The 22,813-nt window shown below is 38.6% G+C and overlaps 1 protein-coding gene across 1 annotated transcript in view; it reads left to right on the forward strand.

Moving 5' to 3' along the window:
* MAP7D3 (MAP7 domain containing 3) overlaps window positions 1–22,813 on the forward strand; it is a 63,722-nt gene that overhangs the window by 36,012 nt on the left and 4,897 nt on the right. Inside the window, exons 8-19 of the mRNA XM_077825643.1 lie at window positions 3,704–3,802; window positions 4,246–4,344; window positions 5,494–5,619; window positions 7,622–7,767; window positions 8,488–8,618; window positions 8,810–9,060; window positions 16,695–16,830; window positions 18,969–19,128; window positions 20,452–20,556; window positions 20,854–20,907; window positions 21,277–21,364; window positions 21,889–22,117. Coding sequence (XP_077681769.1) covers window positions 3,704–3,802; window positions 4,246–4,344; window positions 5,494–5,619; window positions 7,622–7,767; window positions 8,488–8,618; window positions 8,810–9,060; window positions 16,695–16,830; window positions 18,969–19,128; window positions 20,452–20,556; window positions 20,854–20,907; window positions 21,277–21,364; window positions 21,889–22,117 — 1,624 coding nt within the window. The remainder of the gene's footprint in view (window positions 1–3,703; window positions 3,803–4,245; window positions 4,345–5,493; window positions 5,620–7,621; window positions 7,768–8,487; window positions 8,619–8,809; window positions 9,061–16,694; window positions 16,831–18,968; window positions 19,129–20,451; window positions 20,557–20,853; window positions 20,908–21,276; window positions 21,365–21,888; window positions 22,118–22,813) is intronic.

A 22,813-nucleotide genomic window follows, 5' to 3' on the forward strand; every position in this document is an offset into this window, starting at 1 on the left:
CTATACCATTAGTTCCAATGTATTAAATCAGTGGTTTTCAATCTTTTTTTCATTTGGAGACCCCTAAAAATTTTTGAATGAAGGTGTGGACCCCTTTGGAAATCTTAGACATAGTCCGCGGACCGCCAGGGATCTGCAGACCACAGGTTGAAAACCACTGTATTAAACTGTTGCACCTTACAAACTCTATAATGATGTACATAAGTTTTTTTTCCCCAGAATGGAGCATTGTTTGTTTTCTTGGTTATCTCTGTTCTCTCCAAAACACTGGGGTAAACACTGCTGAGTCTACTACTGCTGAAGGACGTAATCAACCTGAAATCCAGTCAGTTTTTAAAAATGAGTTGCTGATATAACACTTACTCCAGTGTCTCCCTGTCAATTTTTGTGGTTTTACGAGTCGTATTTTATATTTTTAGAAGTTTTCTCCTGTTGTGTAACATCATACTAATAGGGGAAATACTATCAAATGCATAAAGTAAACAAATTGGGGAAACTGAATTATTTTTCTCCTTTTTTCATTACAGGAAACATAAGTGTTACATGTAGCATTAAGTATGTTTTCAGACAGAAGTGATTTATTTAAAAAAACAAAAAACTGAACAAGCCCCAGTAAACATTACCAGTAATGCTATAGTTCTATGTCTCACTGCAGTTCCTCTTATGAAGTACATGTCCTAATGCCTTTTCCAGACCGAAAAGTTGATAGTAAGACTAGGAAGGTGGCTAATCTGCTTTTAGAGGAGAAACTTAAAAATGAATTCCACCACCACAAATAACTTCCTTTTTCTTTGATGATCTCAAGGCTAAGAGAGATCTCTCTGAACCCTCTGGAATGCTATGCTAACTCGTTTAGAGGGCAGTCGTGGTGGACTGCTTCCCTCCTTCCAGAAATTACTATCCCTTATTGTTACAAAAATCATGCATAAATTGAGGAGAAAGGATAACTTTTTTTTCTGAAGCCTAACATGGAGACAGATTAAGGGCCCAATCCTGCAAACAAGTATACATGTGGGTAACTTTACATGTGTGATTATCCCTGTTGAAGTCTGGGTCTACTCGTAATTAGAATTATTTATATATATCTGTGTTTGCAGGATTAGGCTCTAGCTACGAACCAGAAACAAAAAGGTTTATAAAATTATGGTTTATATGCACACTAGCGCACACAGGAAAAAATATTTAATAAATTATCAGCCAAAAGGGATTGCTACTAAACCTACTGCTGTTCTATAACAGAAACTGTGACAGAGCAACTTCCTCCAGTATTTTTGGGAAACCCTATTATATTAGGTGGCTTAAGAGAAATGCAAGAAATCATACAATCCTAGAAATGGGCTGGAAGTCCTCAATTCCAGCCGTGTGGCAGGACCAAGTAAGCCTAGGCCATTTCTGACAGGTGTTTGTCTATCCTGTTCTTAAAAACCTCCAGTGATGGGGACTCCACAACCTCCTTTGGAGGCCTATTCCAGAGCTTAACTACCCTGAGAGTTGGAAAGTTCTTCCTAGTATCTAACCTAAATCTCCCTTGCTGCAGACGAAGCCCATTACTTCTTGTCCTACCTACAGTGCACATGGAGAACAATTGATCACCATCCTCTTTATAACCATCCTTAACATACTGGAAGACTTTTATAAGGTCGCCCCTTGGTCGTCTTTTCTCAAGACTGAACATGCCCAGTTTTTTTCAATCTTTCCTTATAGATCAGGTTTTCTAAACCTTTCATTATTTTTGTTGCTGTTCTCTGAACTCTTTCCAATTTGTACACATCTTTCCTAAACTCTGGTGCTCAGAATTGGACACAGTACTCCAGCTGGGGTAGAGTGCTGAGTAGAGTGGGATGATTACCTCCTCTGTCTGTCTGACAACACTCCTGTTAATACACCCCAGAATCATATTTGCCTTTTTTTGCAGCTGCATCACATTAATGACTCCTATTCAGTTTGTAGTCCACTATAACCCCCAGATACTTTGCAGCAGTACTATCATCTAGACAGTTATTCCCTATTTTGTAGTTGTGCATTTGATTTTTTCCTTCCCAAATGAAGTACCACAGCTGTTCTGGAAAGTGAAAACAGTACGGGATAATTATGGCAAATCACTCAGGTTATAACACTTCCAGAGAGGTATCATGTCCTATGGAGGCTTGCATAGTCTGGTTCAGACAGGATTCTCCCAATGTCACCAGACAAAGATAGGACTTTTAGATAAATAGCCGGTGCTTGAACTGATTCGGGGCCTTCTTTTTGGTTCTGGATCTAAGATGGATGAACTTGTAACCACAGGGAAAACCCAGTTGTGGGTTTTGAAGGACTAAAACCTACCAAAGCCCTAGGTTGTAGTTGGAGGTGACCTCTGTTAAAGTTTTTTTACATGCATGAAGGTTTTTTATTGTTTTCTCTGTAATGCTTTTACCTTAAGAATAAATGTGCTTTCCTAGAAGGAGCTGTGTGTTACCAGTGTATTGCAGGCCATTATAAGATAATAGCCATCTGAGAGAAAAGGAAAGCACAGATGCTGGCCTTTTAGGGAGTCTGGCAAGCTGGGGATGTCACAGTGTAAGGCAAGGAACTGTGTAGCGGGTCTCTGCCCAAAAGAGATGAAGGCTGAGAACTGGAAATCTTAAGTGAGTGTCCTTGGTGGAGCACAGAGTAGGAATAGAGGTTCAATTGCCATGAAACAATGTGAATATTCAGACTCTTTGGGGAAAATGTCCAGTGCTCACCTTTATTTTCTCTAACAACAAAGATTTAGATCAAGACTCCAAGATTTTGCTCATACCAGCCCAACAGGTCAGAGCAATTATACACTCTTGATCTGGCTTCCAGAGAGCAGCTAGTCTTTAGGCGAATGATGCATGGAATGTGCACAACTCTTCAGGTTCTGCAGCAGCTCTTCTGTGTCCCATTACAGCTTCATAGAGGTGCCCAGCTGGTATGGTTGTAATTTGTGTGCTGGGTCTAGCCTGACACATTGTCATCTGAGATGCTGTTTTGTTTTGTTTTTTTAAAAAGGTTAATCTGATCAAACATTTTTTTCTTTATTAGCCACATGAACTGTACTTATGTAGGGAGAATATGAAATTTCAAGTTCCTCCCACCACTAGAACCCAGCTGTCAAAATATAACAACCATTTTGCACACTGGGATGTGCTTCAAAGCGGTTTTGTTCTATGTAATAGTATAATTCAGATTAATCTTGTTTTATGCCTTTAAGACCTATATATCTTTATGTAGAACTTCTGTTTTAAGCACTCTTTATATTCCTGATAATACTGGCCAGATAGATATTTTTATACTCTTAAACTGAACTGATTTAAAAACAAGTTAATCAAACATATTTTTCTTCAGTTCATCTAGAGCCTTATCATACACTTCTTTATTTAATCTTGATTGATTCGTGTCTCTCTTTTTTTTCCTCTTTCTCTCTTGTTAACAGAAATTTGGTGTATAGATTAGAAATTTAAGAATTCAGAATGATTTGTGCTCTCAAATTATTTGAGGATGCACTTTTTATTTCTTGCCACAAGGTGGTTCTGTAGGGTTCATAAATCAATCAGATTTGATTACACTGCTATGGCTTATGCTTATGCTATGGCTTACATTTTATATAGAATCCTAAAGCGTTCCTTTAACCACTTTAAAGGAACGCTTTAGGATTCTATATAAAATGTAATCATGTAATTTGCACTTTCATTTACAGATACCACAAAGAGAAGTGCTTCATTAAACAGGCTGAGTAACAAAGTTTCTCTGCAGTCTGAGCAGCCACCACCAAAAGGTTCACAGGTGGAACAGAAAGGTGCAGGAAACATTTTTTTTTTTTTTTTTAAAAAGGAGATAACAAATTGAATATTTCTTAAATTTAAATTGTGTTTAAACTGAAATATCCAAACTTTGTTTACAAATACTTCCACTCTGAACGGTGTAGACTATTGTGCATATAATATGAACATGTGGACTTTGGTATCGTTACGCACATTCTAGCAATATCAAACGTTGTATCCAGAATTCTGCTGTTTCTATATGCAAGTGGGTTTTCTCTGAAGCTGTACTTGGGGTGGGTGAGAAGTAAACCAATACATACAACTTGTGTGACCAAAGTATTGCATAATGATTAACAATTCTGGTTTATAGGTATTCTTGGCAAAATATTTTTTTTTAAAGAAAGGGAGTGGGCAATTCAGAAAATCAATTATACAAATCTCTTGTTAAAAATAATATTCCTTTGCGCTTGTTCTCTAGGAGGAACAGAAAAGAAGAGGAGCACGTCTTTGAATAGAATAAGTAGTAAACCTCATTCTTCTCCTGAACTAGAGAAAGTGAAAAAGGAAGAAAGACCAGGTGGTTAGCTATTTATAAAACTAAATCCTAATCTTGCTATTTAAAAGCAATGCACAGTAAAATTGGATAGGATTATGTGACTTGAGTAGTTTCTTCTGGTTCCTCTATATCTGGAAACTTGGTGAGAATTCTAATTATTTAGTGGTAAAGATTAAACTCTTTTTTTGTCTCTGACAAAAAATCCTGTCAGGGTTTTTGTGAATTATACTTAATCATGCTAGAAGTAGGTGAGCAAAACGACAATATATACAAGTCAAAGAGGCTAAGACTTGGAAAGATAATCTTTATAAATTTAAGATAAAGAAATAATTTCACTTTAAACATTAATATTTTTTCCTGTATCTTATTCTGTTTGGCTTTAAAAGCGTTGTTAGTTTTTCAGTTTACAAGCAACTTCTTTGTTCCTGCGGCTGGACTATGTGCCTACAAGTTAAGGGGGAAATCTGTTCTCATTTGTGTCTCTGCTTTTCTTTACATCCATCCTTAAAGTACAAGACACCTCCTTATTAAGAACTTCTTTCTAATAACTATTTTCTACTTGAAGCTAATCGATGCAAGCTTCTTTAACAAACATCTCCCTTTCAATTAGCACATTTGAAATTTTCCTTTTTAGCAGCTCTTTCCCTGGTAAAAAACTACGGTAGAATGCTTGGAACCCCTTTTCATATTGAGTTGACAATGATTACTATATATGTGAGCTTGTGTGTGCAAATAAGACTTAACAATAGCTAACAACTGTTGGCAATAATTTGCAAGGTTTTTCTCTGGTTTGTGCCACCAGTCTGTTGTAATATCCTCTGTTGCATCCTAACTTCCAATGAAGATAACCTCTGCAAAGCTGAATCGAAAGCTGTCCATGTTTTGACTTAATTTCAGCACTCCATCTGTGTTTTATGTTTGTTTACATATCATTCTCTGCACATAACAATTAGTAGTAAGTCAAGGACAACAAATGCAATCCTATTTGATTGCAATGTTTAATCCTGCTATACTATTATTATGTATTTCCCTCTTCATTACTTTAATAGTTTCTTCTGAAAATGTTATGATTTGCAACAATACTCCCAAAGCTCCTTTTCTCTTTGATGCTTACTTTCTTCATTATATTACTTCATGTTGAATCCTTTTTGATTTGTTCCCATCATTCAGCTCGTCGCTCCCAGATCAGTCCTCTGGAGAGTAATGTAATCAGTCGCCTCCTCGCCCCCACACAGGCCTCCTTAGCTAGGAGTAAAAGTGCTGCTACATTATCGGCTGATGGACAAGATCCTTCAGGTAACAGGAGTGCAGTAAAAGCCTGAAAGTGATAGCAGTTGCTTTCAAAGCAAGCGTTGATATGACAGTTGCTAACTATGTTACCTTTCAGTACAATTCAAACATTTAGTTAACGCATCACTATATAAAATACTTCACTAACGTTTACTTTCGTAAAATAAATGCAATCCATATTTTATGTTGCATGTTTATTTTGCAGTTTCATAGAATAGTATTGGCTTTTAAGCTACAATACCAGTTCATTCATTCTGCAGAGAATTGTATACTGGTATTTATTTTTGCACTGAGCTGTCTGAGATCTGCATTTGAATTTAAGTGACGGCTTAGGAGGATGAACTGGAAACCCTAATAACATTTCAAAGGAGGCCTAAGAGACTAATAACCATGGGGCACAAATTGACTTATCTGAGGGAGAGCAAATTTTTCAGCTCAAAAGTTGCTGGAACAAGACGACTAGGTTACCTTTGACTTTTATTGAATCTAAGAAAGTTCCAGTGAAAGTACTATGTTCAATGTAAAGTCAATGTAATGCACACCAAGTTGGAGTTCATTCCCCCTGTTTTTTTAATCTTTCAATGTGCAATCAACATTTTTTTGTCTTTTTTTCCCTTTCAAATGCATTCCTCCATCTTTATTTTTTTAGTGTAATTTAAGCCAATTAACAGTCCTCACTAACAGTGATGAAATTTCTACACTGCTGACCTGTCTGTAATCAGTCCTTGCCTTTGCTGATCCATAATTTATGTTCATGTTTTTGCACAGCTATTTGTGTGCATTTTATTTTTCCACAAAATGTTTTACTTCACTTCGTATGAGGGAAATCTTATCTTGTACTGATAGCCAGGATGTGGCTCTGACTCAGTGTTATTCAAGCAAAGGTTCAGGACTTTTGCTTCAACTGTCAGCAAGTTTATGGTACTTTCAATAGTGTTAACACTTAATTTCAGTAATAATTTCTTTGCTCTATTCTAAATCAAATTATTGGTCATAACAGTGCAGTTCTCTCTACAAGAATGCTGTAGATACTAAAATAAAATGTTTTATCCATAAGAGTACAGTGATTAGGAGCTGGCATCTGTCATTAGATTTTTGTATCCCTAGATATTCTAAAATCTTAGATATGCTAGTTTTTAATCTGTTTGCAAATATCTCAATTTACATTATTATATACACTTCATAGATGAGTTGTATATTATATATGCACTACTGTGTTTAGTGTACGATCCAATACAGTGATCATATTTTCTCATCACATCTTAATATATGTGAAGAGGCTGACAGTTTTGGAGGTGGTAAAGTAATTACAATTGATTATTAACCCTTTACATTTCTAGTTTCTTTACATACTTAAATCTTGTTTTGTTAATGTGGATAAAGTGTGTGGTTTGGGGAGAAAAATAAAAATATGCAGTACTGTTAAATGGCAGCAGATAGAATAAGGAAATGCATAAAACAAGATTAAAATAATTAATATGGTAACTGCAGTTTGTCACACGTTTTATGAAAAATCATTCCATGTGGGCTGGACGAAACAAAACATTTTATAACTAACACGGCATTATCTACGCATTGTGATACATTTCTGAGATATGCCTCTTTGCCCTATGCAAGGGTTTAGCAGAACTCTGATGGTCAGTCTAGAAGTAATCATGACAAGATACAGTTTGACTAAATTGGAAACTACATTTAGGTATTGAAAGTTTAATGTAGACATTGTTTGGAAAAGCACTTTATTTTTTTTATCTACACTTGACTGCTGCTTTCGGAATGGTTTCATTCTTGGTGCTGTAGCTTCCATACTCCTAATCGTGAGGTGATGGTGTCTTGTGTCCATGACCTGTTGCAATGTGCACTTCCAGTGTTGTTTTCTCTGTATGGGTTCTAACACACACAATCTTTCTTTCTTTCTCTTTCTCTCGCTCTCTCTCTCTGTCCTTTTTTCCTGTTCTGATGCTGTGCACTTGGTTCTCTGTTTTGTCTTGTCAAATTCCTAACTTTATAGAATCTCACCTCTGTCCTCGTTCAGCTTCAGCCAGTTCCATCAGTTCTCCAATCCCAACTCCTAAAGTGCCTGTGCGCAGCCGTAGCATTGACAGATTGAAGACCACTGTATCTTCGTCGGACACCAGGTCTCCAGAATCTGCACAGGTCTGTTGAAAAGTTCCTTTTACGAAAGGCTTGGTTTTTCTTTTTTTGGACGGGTCAGGTTAGGGGCGTGTTATAACTGTTTGCAATCCTAGTCAGCTGCACTCTTTATTGCATCAGAACAATTAAATGTTAGTGAAAATTCTTTATTTTACATTGTAAATAAACATTGTTGGATAATGTCACAAAATACTATTGTAATGAGAAGAACAAGTTGATGATTCTTTTTAAAGTTTTAATAATCTTTGGTTACTAATTACGCAAGTTAGTAAAAATAATTCCAAATGGAAAAATAGGTATACTGAAGAGTCACTTCTTTTCTTAAAAAAGAGAGCTTTATTTTAGTGTGTCTCCAAACCAAAATTTCAAACACAGCAGAATTTCAGGGTGTTTAAAGCCAAACCTAAATCAGCCTGGATCTAGACTGTGCATTTATCTTTATAATCTATTTATCCAAATCCCCAGATTCAAACATCCTGAGACTTTGGGATGTTTGAAATCTGGATATGAGCTCTTCTTTATTTCCAGGGAATGCTGTTGATTATAAATCCTAAAGCCTCATTAATATAACATAACTAGAGCCATGTTCAGGAAGATAAAGGAAAATCCAAGGGTATCTTAATGTGACTAATGAATATTGTGATGGCATCACTTCTGCATTTCTCTGGTGTCTTCAACATATTCTGGAAGGTGTATATTACCACTGTTTGTGTATCTGATCAGAAATCTGAGACAGAAAAGCAGTCCCCAAGTCCTGCTGGGAGGCGCCCTCCATCGCCATCTATATCAGCTCGTAGAAGATCTCCATCCCCTGCTAATTTGGCAAAACGTCCTTCATCTCCCTCTACAGCTAGGTATGTTTAAACCTGTGTTCATCCTAAACCACGTTCAGAACAAAATGAGCACTACTTCCTGTGCCACAGGTTTGGTGTCCTGATACTGTCCAGTATGAATGTAGAAGGTGCATATTATTGCTATGTGTATAAAATCAGTTACATTCTCCAGGCTTTCAGTGAAGCCTTCATAGGTGTTCCTTTCTCTGCAGACAAAATCAAAAAGCCCGTCCACCTTCACCTAGTGTACTGAAACAAAGACCATCATCCCCCACTACAGTCTTCAAACCAGCACCTATTCAACGCCTGCCTCTCACACCAAGTGTTATGAATATTACCAAAAAGAAACCTGAAATGGAGTGCAAACCAAAGGACAAGTGTGAAGAAGGAGCAGGACAAGAGCATGGCACTTCTCCAACCTCTGAGAGGGAAACTGTCACAATTGCTGCAAAGACCAAAGAAGGTAGGTGCCTTAAGTGATCCACTTGTCTATTCCATTTATCTTTATGGTGGTCCACTACAGTTTGAAGTTTAATGGTGGTAATTACCTATAAATAGTGTTAGAGAGTGAGAGCTTTGTAAGTATGCAAAAAATTTTAAAGCAATCCAGAAGAAACTTAAATCTTTCTTAATGGACACAAATTATGTTCCTGACTGCTCGTAGACACGAAAGATGACTTGACAATTCCTGAAAAAGTCCTAGCCAAGTTCTGTCTCCTTCCTAAATTTCCCCTGCGTCTCTGGTTTGATACAGTATTTTTCAAAGTGAGGAAGGGATATCTTTATGGTTGAATAATAGCCCTTGGAGTCAGGATATCTGATTCTATTTCTGATCTTTCCACCAAATTCTTGTGTGATCTTGCTTTATGCCTTTCTATCTGGAACTTCTCTGTGCCTTGACTTTTACATGTGTAAAATGGAGATTCATGAATATTTGTAAAATATTTAGAACTTCTTGGAGGGAAGGCACTATAGAAGTGAAAAGTATTAATATTCAGTTCCTGTAGTTTCACTGAATACAACTGAATGGTGGTGCATTCTACCCAAGAATTGACAGCATTTCAGTGATGAGTGAAACAATCCCTTTATACTGTAGTTTGTAAAACAATTGTGTCGGGGATTTGGGGATGCTTCAGGTTACAAGATGTTGTTTGCAAATTGTTAATTATACAGTAGCTTTATAAATTGCTGGGTTATACCATATGTAGTAGTCAGTTCGTTTGACTAGAGAGCTAAAGGTATTGACTTTTAGTCTTGTTTACAATGTAACTTCTAAACCAAATCCTATTCCACTTCGTACATTAGAAATACTGGATTAGATTCTCAAATCCAAGACACACGTGCAAAGTGGTTTCAAATAGCAGGAAATGCATACAAATTAAAGCACACACCTTTGAAACCTTGTTCTGTAAACTAGATACCTATGAAATTGAGACAGCTATCACTTTAAAAATTGCATGCATATGCCTTAGCCTGGAGGAAAAATCAACTGCTCATTCATCGTAGCATACATGAGACCTAGCTTCCAAATGGTTAGAGGCCTGCCTAAATTTTGATTCCAATGTATGTGCAGTCGCCACAGCATCAGGAGACAATGCGCAACACTGCCACACACAGGAGAATGAAAGAGACATGCTTCTCCCAGGTTGGAAATAAATCTCCTGACCCCATTCATTGTGCCACATGAGCACATCCTCTACCCTTCCAACCAGGAAGAACACCCTCTACAATCTCCAGAAAAGAATCTGGGAAAGACTTCTGATGAGGTATCACATGCACTTCTCTGTGGAGAAGGTCATAGGGGAAACTTAACAGAAAAAGGAGTTTGAACAGGCAACTGGTGGCGATACTGAGGGTGAAAATCCTTCAAATACCATGGGTAAGTGGGATCATATGCCTGATGCATGTCACTGCATGTAAAGATACTTATGTGTATTCCTGAATGTGTGTAAGCTTGAGGGAATGTCTGAAAATTTCCCTGTGTTAACACTTTAAACTGGGTGTGAAATATTGCCAAAAATTCTTTGGGATCTCATGTGTTATACTGTGCTTTGCACACATACATTCTTGTGGAAAGATAGCTAAATGTCGTAGTCTAATTGTCAGTGTCGTATGGAGTTGTACATCAATCTTAAAACAGTGTTCCTTGCTCCTGATTGTAATAAATGTGTCTCTTAGACCTGTCTAGAACATGAGAAATAGATCAGTAATCCACATCACTGATATTTGATCCCTGCTGTCTGTCCTATTCACAGGTATCTACCAGTTACTTTTTGGCTTCAGTCATGCATGTCTTCCTTTACAGAATCATCCTTGTCCTTCACAAACCCACCTGCTACATCCTTATCTACCTCTGGGCCTCTCATCTTCTGAAGCTTTACCTTCTCATTGCCAGGACTTTGACCTGCCTCCACTGCTGCCTCTTCTAAACTGTGTTTGGAACTCAGCCCCGTATCCCATGTTGCCACTTCTGCTCGTTACTTTTGTGCCTCTTCTCTCTCTCTCTTCCCCAGGCTAACTTCTAGACCTGTATTTACATCTCCTTCCATCTTGCTCTGCTGCTAACCAGATGATCACTTTCTTTGTAGTTGACAGTAGGAAGCTGGGAGTAGTTCTCTACCTAACTCTCTGTGGCATTTATAAGGCAAGGAGGCAGTATGGAAGTGGATCAATACAGAAGTGTTGGTTTAACTTTTCCCTATGAGTATGCGGTGTCCACTCCTGGCCAGATATTCCCCTACATGCCCTACCTGTGAACATGGAGGCAGATCCCTCTGTTCTGTAAAAGTTGTTTCACATTTTCAAAATCATGTGCTGTGGAGTTGACATCAGAGGGCAAAAACTGAGGGCAGTGAGTGGCCATCTAGCCAGGCTACCTCACTGCTTTGGCACCGTACCATACCCCAACCAGCTCCTGAGGCTTCCACCCAAAGACACTGGCTTTTACCACTGAGTCGTCCCGCGACACCTGAGTTTCTATCAAGTCCTGGGCTCAGTCTTAATTTCAGGGTAGCTTTAAGTGTACTTAGTGTCATGGTGTCTGGGTTAGCTGCACCATTGTCCCTTCTTGAGGGGAGTCTCACTGAGTGTACCTCTCACAAATGTCAGACCTCAAGCCTTTATCTCCGCTGGGGTAGAGTTCTGCAATTCACCCGCTTTTAGACTAGGACCTAGATTACAGCCCCTTAGTTACCAGTTGTGACTACTTCAGCAGGTCCAACTGAGGTTTAGACGCTGGTATTGACTTCTCTCCAGCAGCTGTGACTAGCAGTTACACAGGGACCACACAAGCTTCTCAAACAGTATTGTTTAACATAACTGTACAACAGAACATTCAGAGACATGCAATAAAAATAACAAAAAAGGAGACCTCACCAAATGGACCGTATCTAGCCTTTTAGCTGCTCCTGGCTCAGATGTTTAGGCCCTGCTTAAGGTGAGACTTCCTACCCTTTAGCTCCTATCTCTCTCCCAGTTTGTGTCAGCCCCGTGGCCTGCTGATCACTTTCTCTCTCCCTTTCTGCCAGTGGAACCTTTTAAAACTTTTGATCTTTATGATCGCCTTGGCAAAACAAGTCCTGTTAACTTTGATGGCACCTGGAAGTGGCATCTCCCAGTAAAAGCCTTCATTGAACACTTAACTTGGCTTGAAGGTGTGTACTTGAGGGGCTGTCTTAGTTCTTAGTCCTTGTTTTGTTTCCTGCCTCAGCCAACTCCCAGCTCCAGTTGGGCTTAAGCTTTGGAGTTCAAGTAGACAGCCATCCAAAAGTGAACAGGGAAACATATAATAGTCATTACAATAATGCAGGTATCTCCCAGTTGGTCACACTTTGATCTCCATGTCGCTTTTCCCCCTAAGGTGGACTTGATTGCCTGTCAACACATCTTGTCCTGTTTTCCTTTTGTGTCTACATTGGTAGGTAGTTAAAATATGCTATTATGCAATAAAACACATCTTATTTTTCAGTGTCTTTGAGCAGTCTTACACAGCTTCTCTTCATGAGTTAAAAGGCTTGTTTCAAGTTAAAAACATATGTGCTCATTCATATGAGTTGTCAACTTGTGTGTTATGATGGGTAATAAATTTGAATGTGATAATTATATGTCTGGGTTGTTGAGGAGTCAGAGGGTATAAGGCATAAAACAAATAGCCCACACTGAGGTATGGGTGATAACTTTCTGTCTAATGCCACATATCACACTGTTTCAACACAGGTATACATTATCTTAGTGGCTAAGTAAAAAACCACATTGCAGTGAGGAGATGGCAGGCTCCTCCTTAGATACCTGTAATGTGGAACATTCTTCAATCCATCATACAGGAAACTGTAGCTTCACTAGACCTAGGGAGGAGGGTAAACCATCATCAATCCTTCAAAAGGCAACAGTTCCACAGGCCTACTTAACACACTCCTTCCACCCCCTTAACCCAGACACGTCAAGTAGTGCTGACAGTGAATCCTCAGAGAAGGAGTTGGTTGAAGGAATTCTACACACATAATGGGGCTGGAAGTGTCACAATTTCTGCTTCCTTTCAAGGAGTGCGTCTCATAATCCACAAGCTGACAGTGTGTGACACCAAACACCAACAACTGAACAGCAGTCCTGTTGGGTTACTTTTAAATCATGAGCAGCTTGTTTTAAAAAGTACAGAAAAGGAATGAGACAATACTGAGAAATGAAAAATCATCAGGAATATCACTGTAGCACACAAAGCTACAATGGGAGAACATCGCTAATGCATGTGTTCGTACTGGGGGGCCTGTTCTGTAACGACTAAATCTGTCTGAAATTCTGGCTTTGGGTAGATGGATTATGTGACATAGGAGCATAAAAAGTGCATCATCTTCCATCTCCACTGATGCAAAGATAGAGGAGGATTATACAGGCCCTCTGAAGAAGCACTTTCCTGAGTTGGAAGATGACCTCTTTTGCTCTACAGATGCAAGGAGCTCCAAGTAGCGCAGATGGAGGAATTGAGTAAAACAAAGATCATGGAAGACTTAAATTTGTGACCCAAAACTGACTACATACAATTCAGGTACCCACATGTCTGCATACTTTACGTGTGCACCAAATGATGTTGGTACATGCATATCTGAGACTTTGGATATTCCAAAGCTTGTACACTCACTACTACATGTCCAGAAATTTGTGCTCCTAATCTTGAGTGCACAGAGTTAGTTTGTGCTGAAATCCTTATGAAAAACTATGATCCACCTTCAAGAGGGAAAATATGCATCTTCCGCAAATTGCCTCTCCCACCCTGCTGGCTTCCCATCTTCTTCCTATTTCCTCCCCCATCCTGACCTGTTCCAGTAATCTGTTATTTCGAACATTACTGTGACTGGTTTTCTTCCTTTTTTTATATTGCATACTCAGACTGTATTTTATGTGGTGGCGTACAGCTTGTAATCTTAAAATGGTATTGCCTCAGGTAGAGATTTTACACTGAGGGCCTGCATTCTTCATGGGAATATATAGTCAGGCTCAGTTTTGCGATAAGTTTGCCCAAGTTTAGTGATTGATTATCGATGGCATCACTGTTTTATTGACTTGGCTTTGGCTATGTGTATAAACAGAGCAGGTGTAAGAATCCTGTTGGCTTAGCAATAGCTTCTGCTATTGTTTATATTATAGTAGTGCCTAGATCAGGGCCAGTTGTGCTCGTTGCTGTACAGACTTGTAGTAAGAGACAGTACCTTCCCCAGACAGCTTATAAATTCTACAGCTGAGGCAGATCAAGGGTGGCAGGGGAACAGGCACAGAGTTGAAATGACTTGCCTGATGTCACACAGCAAGCTAGTGATAGAGCTGCGATCAGCACCTGTCTTGACTCCCAGTCCAGTGTCCTATACATTAGCCCACAGTAGCAGCCAGACTTCATGACCAGAAGTGAACAACCCCCTCCCTCTGTATGTTTGCCTCCCCAGGTCCATTTCAAAAACGTCAATGTCTGATGCAAGCAATAGCTTCTCTGAGGTTTAGTAAGCTAACTCTTTGCACATACATGCTGTGCTCTGTGTATTATCAACTTAAGTTTTTTCTTTCCCAAATTTTCATACAACAAATAGCTTAAGAATGTTTGAAGGAAAAGACTTTCCCTTAGTATTGTTTTTAATGGAGTCAATCTTCCTGCTATGCATACAAAGCTTTTATTTGAGGAGGTAGATGATTGGTACCAGAACCAGTCTTTGCACCTGTCCTGACTGCTCTCCTGTGCAATTTGGGAGGTAGGTATGTGCAGAGGGATGGTCTGTGTGGTTTGGTGTTGCTTGGGGAGGTTGGGTATTTCAGTATTCTTTGGACTGGCTTGTTTCTGGGTTTGGCGATGATACAGTTTTATTCTTGCTTGTACTAGTATGATTGCATTTCTTAAGTCAAAGGTGGTAAAAGCCCTGGAGAGGCCCCGGAGATTGTATAAATCTTAAATACATAGAAAAAAAACTCTCCAGCAGTGCTAATTAGGAAATTGAAATCCTGTGTACACACTTACACTCCCTCAGTTTTGCAAGCACAATTTGTGTGCACAAAACTTTGTCTTGACTCCACAGCTGTATACGTGCAGTTGATGCTTTCACTCTACAGTTAGTGGACAATGACTTCACAGTCCATACCCAACTCTTGAGAAATCTTTCCCACTGTGCTGTCTTAAACTTATAAATAGTGTCTGAATTTCACATAAATTAGCACATTATATTGAAATAATTTTTTTTCAGGCTAGAAGCAAAATACTTTTGTCAGTGCGTTGATTTTGCTGCTTATTGAAATGTCAAATTTTTTTTTCATTTGAAGAATTTTCCAAATATTAATCATTTGGACTTGTAGGATTTATCAGTGTTACACCAGCAGTTATCTACCCATCTGTAAGGATGTTAATTTTTTTTTTTAAGGGAAGAATCTCAGCTAGTATTAATTGGCATAGGCATATTGCTTTCAGTGGAACTACGCTGATTTACAGCAACAGAAAATCAGGCCCTAAATGTTCTAAAGATCAGGCATCAGTTACATTAAAACCAGTTAAACTTCAAGAAGATGGGGATACTTCCTAAAAACAAGGGGTTTGTTTACAGTATAAATTAGTCAAGTGGCTTTTCAGAATATTTTTATGAACATGTTTCTTGTACTCAGACCCCAGGGCAGTGTGGGTGTGTGGGGGGCATGTATAAAAGAGAGTTTGGTTGTGCCCTTGTAATATATTATCTTTGGATATTATATAAAAAGGGCAGTTAGAGATGTTTTGATCTGCATGTAAAATGAGAATGTAGCAATGTCACTATGTGGATATGATTTAAGATCGTAGTTTGTTTTCCTCTAGCTGAATTTTACTGATAAAACAAAGGCATAGTTATTGTTCTAAAAATATTGCTAATTTTGTAAAATGAATTTTTAAAATTGATGCTTCCTCTTTTGGTCCAGAATATGTTTGTCCTGTTTATTATAAGGAAGACTAACAAGTTTATTGCTCGTACAATAATATTTCTCCAGATTTTTTAAAAAGCGCTAATAGAACAGTCTTTGAAGGTTACACAATTATTTGTTTTTGGAAATATTCTATTTTCATTGTTATGATGATTACAGCATTATTTGTAGCAGAGATGCATGTAGTATTTGGAAATGGTTGCTTATGAGGTGTGGCTCCCTTAAGAAACCAGGAGGCGAAAGAGAAGACACCGCAGTGGGGATCATGAGGAAGAGAAACCTAGCGGGGTGCCAGTAAGACCCCAGGAATAAAGTTTGTTCTTGTTTGCATTTAAACCTGAGTGGTCTTCAAATTATTGGAATACCACAATGCACTTTCAGTAGTAACATCTGAAAACAACCAAAGGTGTATTGCTGGAATGAGTTAGTGTAGTATGTCTCCAGCGTAAATAAGGTACTGGGATCCTATTGTTGCTTTCTTTCAACTGTTTAGGACTTTCTTCCAGTCTCCCTATGTGTTGAATACAGAGTGCTTTGAATAACTGGTTGAGTACTTACGTTAATAATGGTAGGGCAGTTGGACAAAGCGGTGTTACTTGCCTCTCAGATCACAGTGGTGAAGGCATGTTTTGAAGTGGATGATACTATATAACAGCACCTTCTTTCAAATTACAGAATCTAGTAGCAAAACTATTCCAGGAACCACAACAGCCGAAGAAGCCGCTAAAATCTTAGCAGAGAAACGACGTCTTGCCCGGGAGCAAAGAGAGCGTGAAGACCAGGAAAGAATTCAGAGAGAAGAGGAGGAAAGGTAACTTGTAAATACTGGAAAACAGTATTTTCTGTGGTGCAAATTTGATTGGCATGTAAACCTGACTGACATGTATTTTAGCTACACATGCGAGAATCTGCAGAGAGGCAGGTACATATGGCAGAGTTTGCTGGAAATACGTATCCTTGTGAATGTCAGAAGTCTGTGTGAAATTGGGATGTCACTTTCTAGGCAGACTGCTTCCCTTTCTTTCAAGTCTCCAGTGATTCTGCTACTTAAATTATAGGATATGCTTCTTATTCCAGTTACATTTAATTTTCTTTATAAGATATTAAAATCCTCTTCAAACTACGGGAGAACCTCCGTTACGAACACCTCAGGAATGGAGGTTGTTCGTAACTCTGAACAAAACGTTATGGTTGTTCTTTCAAAAGTTTATAGCTGAATATTGACTTAATACAGCTTTGAAACTTCACTCTTCAGAAGAAAAATGCTGCTTTTAATCAGCTTAATTTAAATGAAACAAGCACAGCTAGTTTCCTTAACTTGTCAAACCTTTTTTAAACTTTCCCTTTATTTTTTAGTAGTTTACCTTTAACACAGTACTGTCCTGTACAGTATTTGCTTTTTTGGGTCTCTGCTGCTTGATTGTGTACTTCCGCTTTCAAATGAGGGTGTGGTTGACCGGTCAGTTCGTAACTCTTGTGGTCTGATGTATTCCTCTTAAACTCTACTTTGGCAAACTTGGGAGACCTGTTGACTTCTAGGTTCCAAGTTTAAATTCATCCCGGTTTGATGATGACAGAGATGCCACGTGATGGATGGCAGGTAGCGTACATGCAATGCATTTCTCTTATTAGTCCAGTTCTCAGTGGACAAGTGTCCATATCACCAGAACAACTGGCACCCTTCTTGACAGTATCATAGAATTGTAGGACTATTAGATAGGTCATGTCGTCCTGCCTCAGTACAGAGAGCTGGACTACAAGTATTATCTGTTATCGGTAGTGTCCAAAGAATTAACTGTCCAGGAAGGATGAATTACCTTTCTGTATACAGATCCTTTCTGTTCCTCCAACTCCCAGTTGAAAGAGACACTGATGGAATGGCGGTGTTAGTAAACTTTTACTGTTTGCTGCTTTGTTTATCTGTTCTATGGCTAGACACAGTGGATGCCCTTAATAACAACCCTGATATTAACAACTTCTGGTTAATAGCAACATTTTGCCGGGAACCAATCCTGTCCTTGACTTTAACGTTAATGAGATTCAGATATTGGCAACAGCATGCCACTTACTGAAAACTTTTTTTGGAAGAAAGGCCCTGGCTGCCAGCAAGGAAGCACTGGGACATGCCTTCCCTGCCTGTAGCCCTGAAAACCTGCCTGCAGCTGGACCTCAGCCCGTCCCAGCTCTTCCTTCCTTGGCTACAGTCCCACAAACCTATGTGCAACCCTGGACCACACAGGAGATAAGAGGCTGGGGCCTCTGTATCTCCATCCAACAGGGTAACCTCTGCTGGAGTCCCAGTTCTGTTTGCTGGGAGGGGGCTGTGGCCTGGATGCCAGGGCTTTCCATGGGGAGCAGCAGTGTTGGGGGTCCATGGAGCTTCATGGTACCTCTCCCGCTGCTGCCCTGCCCACAGCTTCCCCTCCCCATGTAAAGCCCTGGCTTTTGGGCTGCCACCCCCCTCCTGGCTGCTGCTCTGCTCACAACCAGGTTGGCAAGATGCGTCCCAGTATTTCCTTCCCTAGCTGCAGCCCCACAAACCTGCCTTCAGCTTATTGGCAACTTTTTTGCTGGCAACTCCTTGGTGGTTGGTAATAAGTGGAATCAACTATAGCTGACTTTGGTCTTCAGAACTGTGAGTTTGGGTATGTGTACACTGCAGCTGGGAGCGTGCCTCCCAACCCAGGTAGACAGACATGCTCTAGCTCCACTCAAAGTAGTGTGCTAAAAATAGCAGCATGGATGTTGTGGCTCTGCTAGCTGCCCAAGAGCAACCCGCCTGGGTCCAAGCTTGTGTGACTAGCCCTGTGGCAACGTCCACGCTGCTATGTATAGCATGCTCCCAGCTGTAGTGTAGACCTACCCTTTGGCATCTTTCACAAGCTTTAAACTTTCTTTCTCCCACTTTAAATAATATCCAGTCTGTAATCCATTTCTTGGAAATACTAGGAGCAGAGAAGAAGAAATGGTAAAGAAAATGATTGAAGATAAAGTACAAAGAGAGGAGGCACTCCAGAGACTGGAGGAAGAAAAAAGACTTGATGATGAAGAACAGCAAAGACAAGCTGAAGAGAGAGTTCGCAAAGAACAGGAGGAGCAGGAAAAGCTAGTAGGTTTAACAGGTTTACTTGCTAGATGTAGAACATGACTCTGTTCCTTGGAAAAGCTGTTAAGTCATCCGTTTGAGATCCTGGATTAGTTCATGTTGGAAAATGACCAATCATAAAGGGACATAGGATACCATAGATAAAACTATTGAAATCTTCCTAAATTGTGTGGCTTTTGGGTCTGGGAAAGAAGCAGATATTTCATAACCATTTTAGTTATGTTCAGTGCACTGGTGGCCGAAAGCTGCTTGGTAGGTAAGTGCAAGGAACTCTGTAAAAGCCAAAGTATAATAGCGCTTCTTCATAATCTTTATTGGGGCCACTTACAGAGCTTCCCGTTTTAAAAGATCAGAGAGGAGTCTGGGGCACCTTGTGCGATCTAACTTCTCTATAAAAGGTAATGTTACAGCAGATATTAAAATACTTCTTAGCATATGTGCAATGTGCCTCAGGTGGCACATTACCAGGATTCATCACCGAATTTGGTCCACTGGTTGGATCATTAGCTTGCCCGGGCTGGGTGCTGGCGCACAGTGTGACATGAATGCTGATCCATGGCCCCCCACTTACTATGAATGAAAATAGTACTAATCCCTAGATATAGCCTTTCATGGCTAATTAATGTCTGAATAACCTGGAAAAGGAATCCTTCCGAATGAATGAATGAAATTATATTTTTCAGGCTATATGAACCTTGTTCAATATATGATGAATTTCTAACAGCCATTTGTATCTCTGGTATATATTGTCTCTATAACTGTCGTATAAACTTTTCATTCTCAGTCTCTATCATACTTTACTGTTCTGAACAATTGTTATAAAAATAAGCTAGTGTTAAGAATGCTCTTATCTCCCCATCAAGGCTTGCAATCATAGTGAACAACAGATTCCGTTATAGTGGGAGCACTAAGATATTCAGTGCCAGTTATCTTAAATACAAATATCTGACTGCAAAGGTTGTAAATTAATGTTGCTATATTTGCAATTCAGCTGCTTTCCTCATGGTTTCTAAAGTATCTTCCTTGAATGGACCTTCATTCTAAAGTACAGGTTTAACTATTCAGATAGCTCTGGGGACATCTAAAGAACTGGGATAATCATTTAACTAAATATTTTTTCTGTGAATTTCAGAATCAGGTGGCAAATCTGTAATTCAGATTTTCAGGATTAGGATAATAGGTATTTACATGTACTGCACACCGGATGCTTAAGTGGTGGTATGAACCATTTCTCACATCTACAAAATAACTAATGATAAAGTAGCTCTTTTGACACCTTAAAATTGAATTATGTATTGCATCCCATATTCTCTGCCTTAATTTTAGAGAGAGGAAGCTGAAGCAAAAGCCCAAGAAGAAGCTGAAAGACAACGGCAGGAGCGAGAGAGAATTATGCAGCAAAATATGCAGGAGAGACTTGAAAGGAAAAAGGTGCATAGTTCTTACTTTCAAGCCTTTAAGTGAGCATTTAAAAGAGAGTGTTGAGACTCTTACGTTAAAGCAATTTGGTGAATAAAGTTAAACAAACCATCTGCATATGTATGTGAATAAATCAGATTGCATTTTTAAAGGTATATTTTGGTTTCTGTTCTAAAAAATGAAAATTTATAATGGTAAATAGAGTAAAGAATTTTTAAATCCTTTAAATACAAAAGTTGATAAAAGAAGCCAAATGATCAAAGTTCAGCCTTTTCCATGTTGTGACAAATTCACTGTTTGCTTTAACAGAGAATTGAAGAAATAATGAAAAGAACTCGGAAGTCAGATCAGAATGAAGCCAAGGTACTTGTTTGTTTGTGACATTATATAGATTCAAGGAGTTCTCATGTTTTACTTTCAGAACCTTTCCATTAAATGCTTCACTTTCAGAAGAATAACAAGCATCTTTATGTTCTGTTCGACTGAAATGAAATGGCTTCCAGTCATAGCACAAGGATCCTGTGCAATGACCGATAGTAACTCTCAGTATACTCAAGGCAATTCTTAAATACTCCTGAGGGTCTCTGCAGCATGAAAGCTGGATGTACATCCTTTAAAATGTATTGAATCATGACCTGTGTGATAATATGTGGATGGTTCGCAATAAATATTGTGTGTTGTTGTGTTACTTAGAACAGTTTAAGTTAGCAGTAATACAGATTTCTGTTACAGAATGAAGAGAAGTCTGCTAATGAGGGGGAAGAGGAAGAGGATGCAGAAGAGGAGGGAGAGTTGGGCCTTGAAAAAACATATCAACCAGGTAAACAGTGTTTGGTAAATGAGGACCAAAATGGTTAAAATCGCTTATATTCTAAAGTGGGGTAGTCATTGTCTCAGTGGGATCTGGACTCCCTAATAAACGAATAATTTTGTTTCTTCATTTATCCTCTGAAAGGCCTTACTCGATTTTCAGCAATTGGCAATATTTACTGTAAGTTAATTTTCATGCTGATGTATGATAATTTAAGTACACCATTTCCACAATTGCCGTGGAAGCGGTCTGTATAAAAATGAGAATAGATTATTTATTCCATAGTGTGGAAGACAGGCAAAATTGTTAACTAAAAATGTATGATTTGAGAATGACTGTACAATAATAATGTTTTAGATTTGTTTTGGCACTGTAAAAATACATGTATTATTCAATATCATTATAGCCAATTTCCCATTAGAGATGTTCGTTTTATGAGACTGTATGTTCAGAACATTCCAGCTAGGGGAGAGACCAGTTAGGCATTTATTGCTGTGTTGTTAATTTGGAATCGCAACCCTAATATATTGCAGCTCTCTGTCTTTCAGAAAAGATAAATGGTGTTGATCTGTCTCAAGAAATCAAGGTGCAGACACAATGTAGTTCTGAGTTTGCATGTGGTTTGACTTCTATGGAATCTTCAATGCAAGATATGTCAAAAATGGAGGCTGATGAAGTACTTATGAATGGAGATGAGCAAGACATTTATCAGAAGGAGACTAATGAAAGGTCTTTGCATGTTACGCAGCTAAAGGGTTATAGGTGAGCCTGTGTGATGGTGTCCTCATGTAAAGGTTGCATCTGATTGTAATTTACGCAAGAAATCTTTAAATACACTTCATATAGTTTGTTTAGTACTGATCATAGGTTGCCAAAAATTTAGTTTGAGACTGTCGAGTTTTGTTGTAGTTGTCAGGAAACACCTGATTTACTCTAGGTAAAACTTCAAGTTAGTATTTTTAAAATGATATATGCCACTTTAAATATATAAAACAATGTAACATTAAATTATAAAATAAAATATAAATTATTATTCCTTCTTGTATAATTATACATTGTTGTATTTTGGAGCTGATCGTGATTCCTCTCAATCTAACGTGAGTCTGGAGTAACAGTAGTGAAGTCAGTGGAGATATACCTCAGTGTAAATCTGGTGTGAAATTGAACAGGTCCACATCTGATCAATTGATTTAATGTACAGAAACTAAATCCAGAGATTTTGTTAGTTTGCTTCAGAACTTACTAAAGCATCGGTATCTTGATAAAGAAAAATATAGTTTAAAACTTTCTATTATGAAGCAGTGCCCACTGCCTCAAGTGTATTACATGATCAAACTGTCAGTTTGCTATTTAATGCATAAGCTGCTTGTTTTTGATAATGCCATGTCAATAACAGTGGTGGTGGTGGTAAGTGGATTGAGATGTTGCCAAACAAACAGAAACATGTCTAACTTACTT

This window comes from Eretmochelys imbricata, chromosome 9 (assembly GCF_965152235.1).
Source record: "Eretmochelys imbricata isolate rEreImb1 chromosome 9, rEreImb1.hap1, whole genome shotgun sequence".
NCBI classification, from domain to species: Eukaryota; Metazoa; Chordata; order Testudines; family Cheloniidae; genus Eretmochelys; species Eretmochelys imbricata.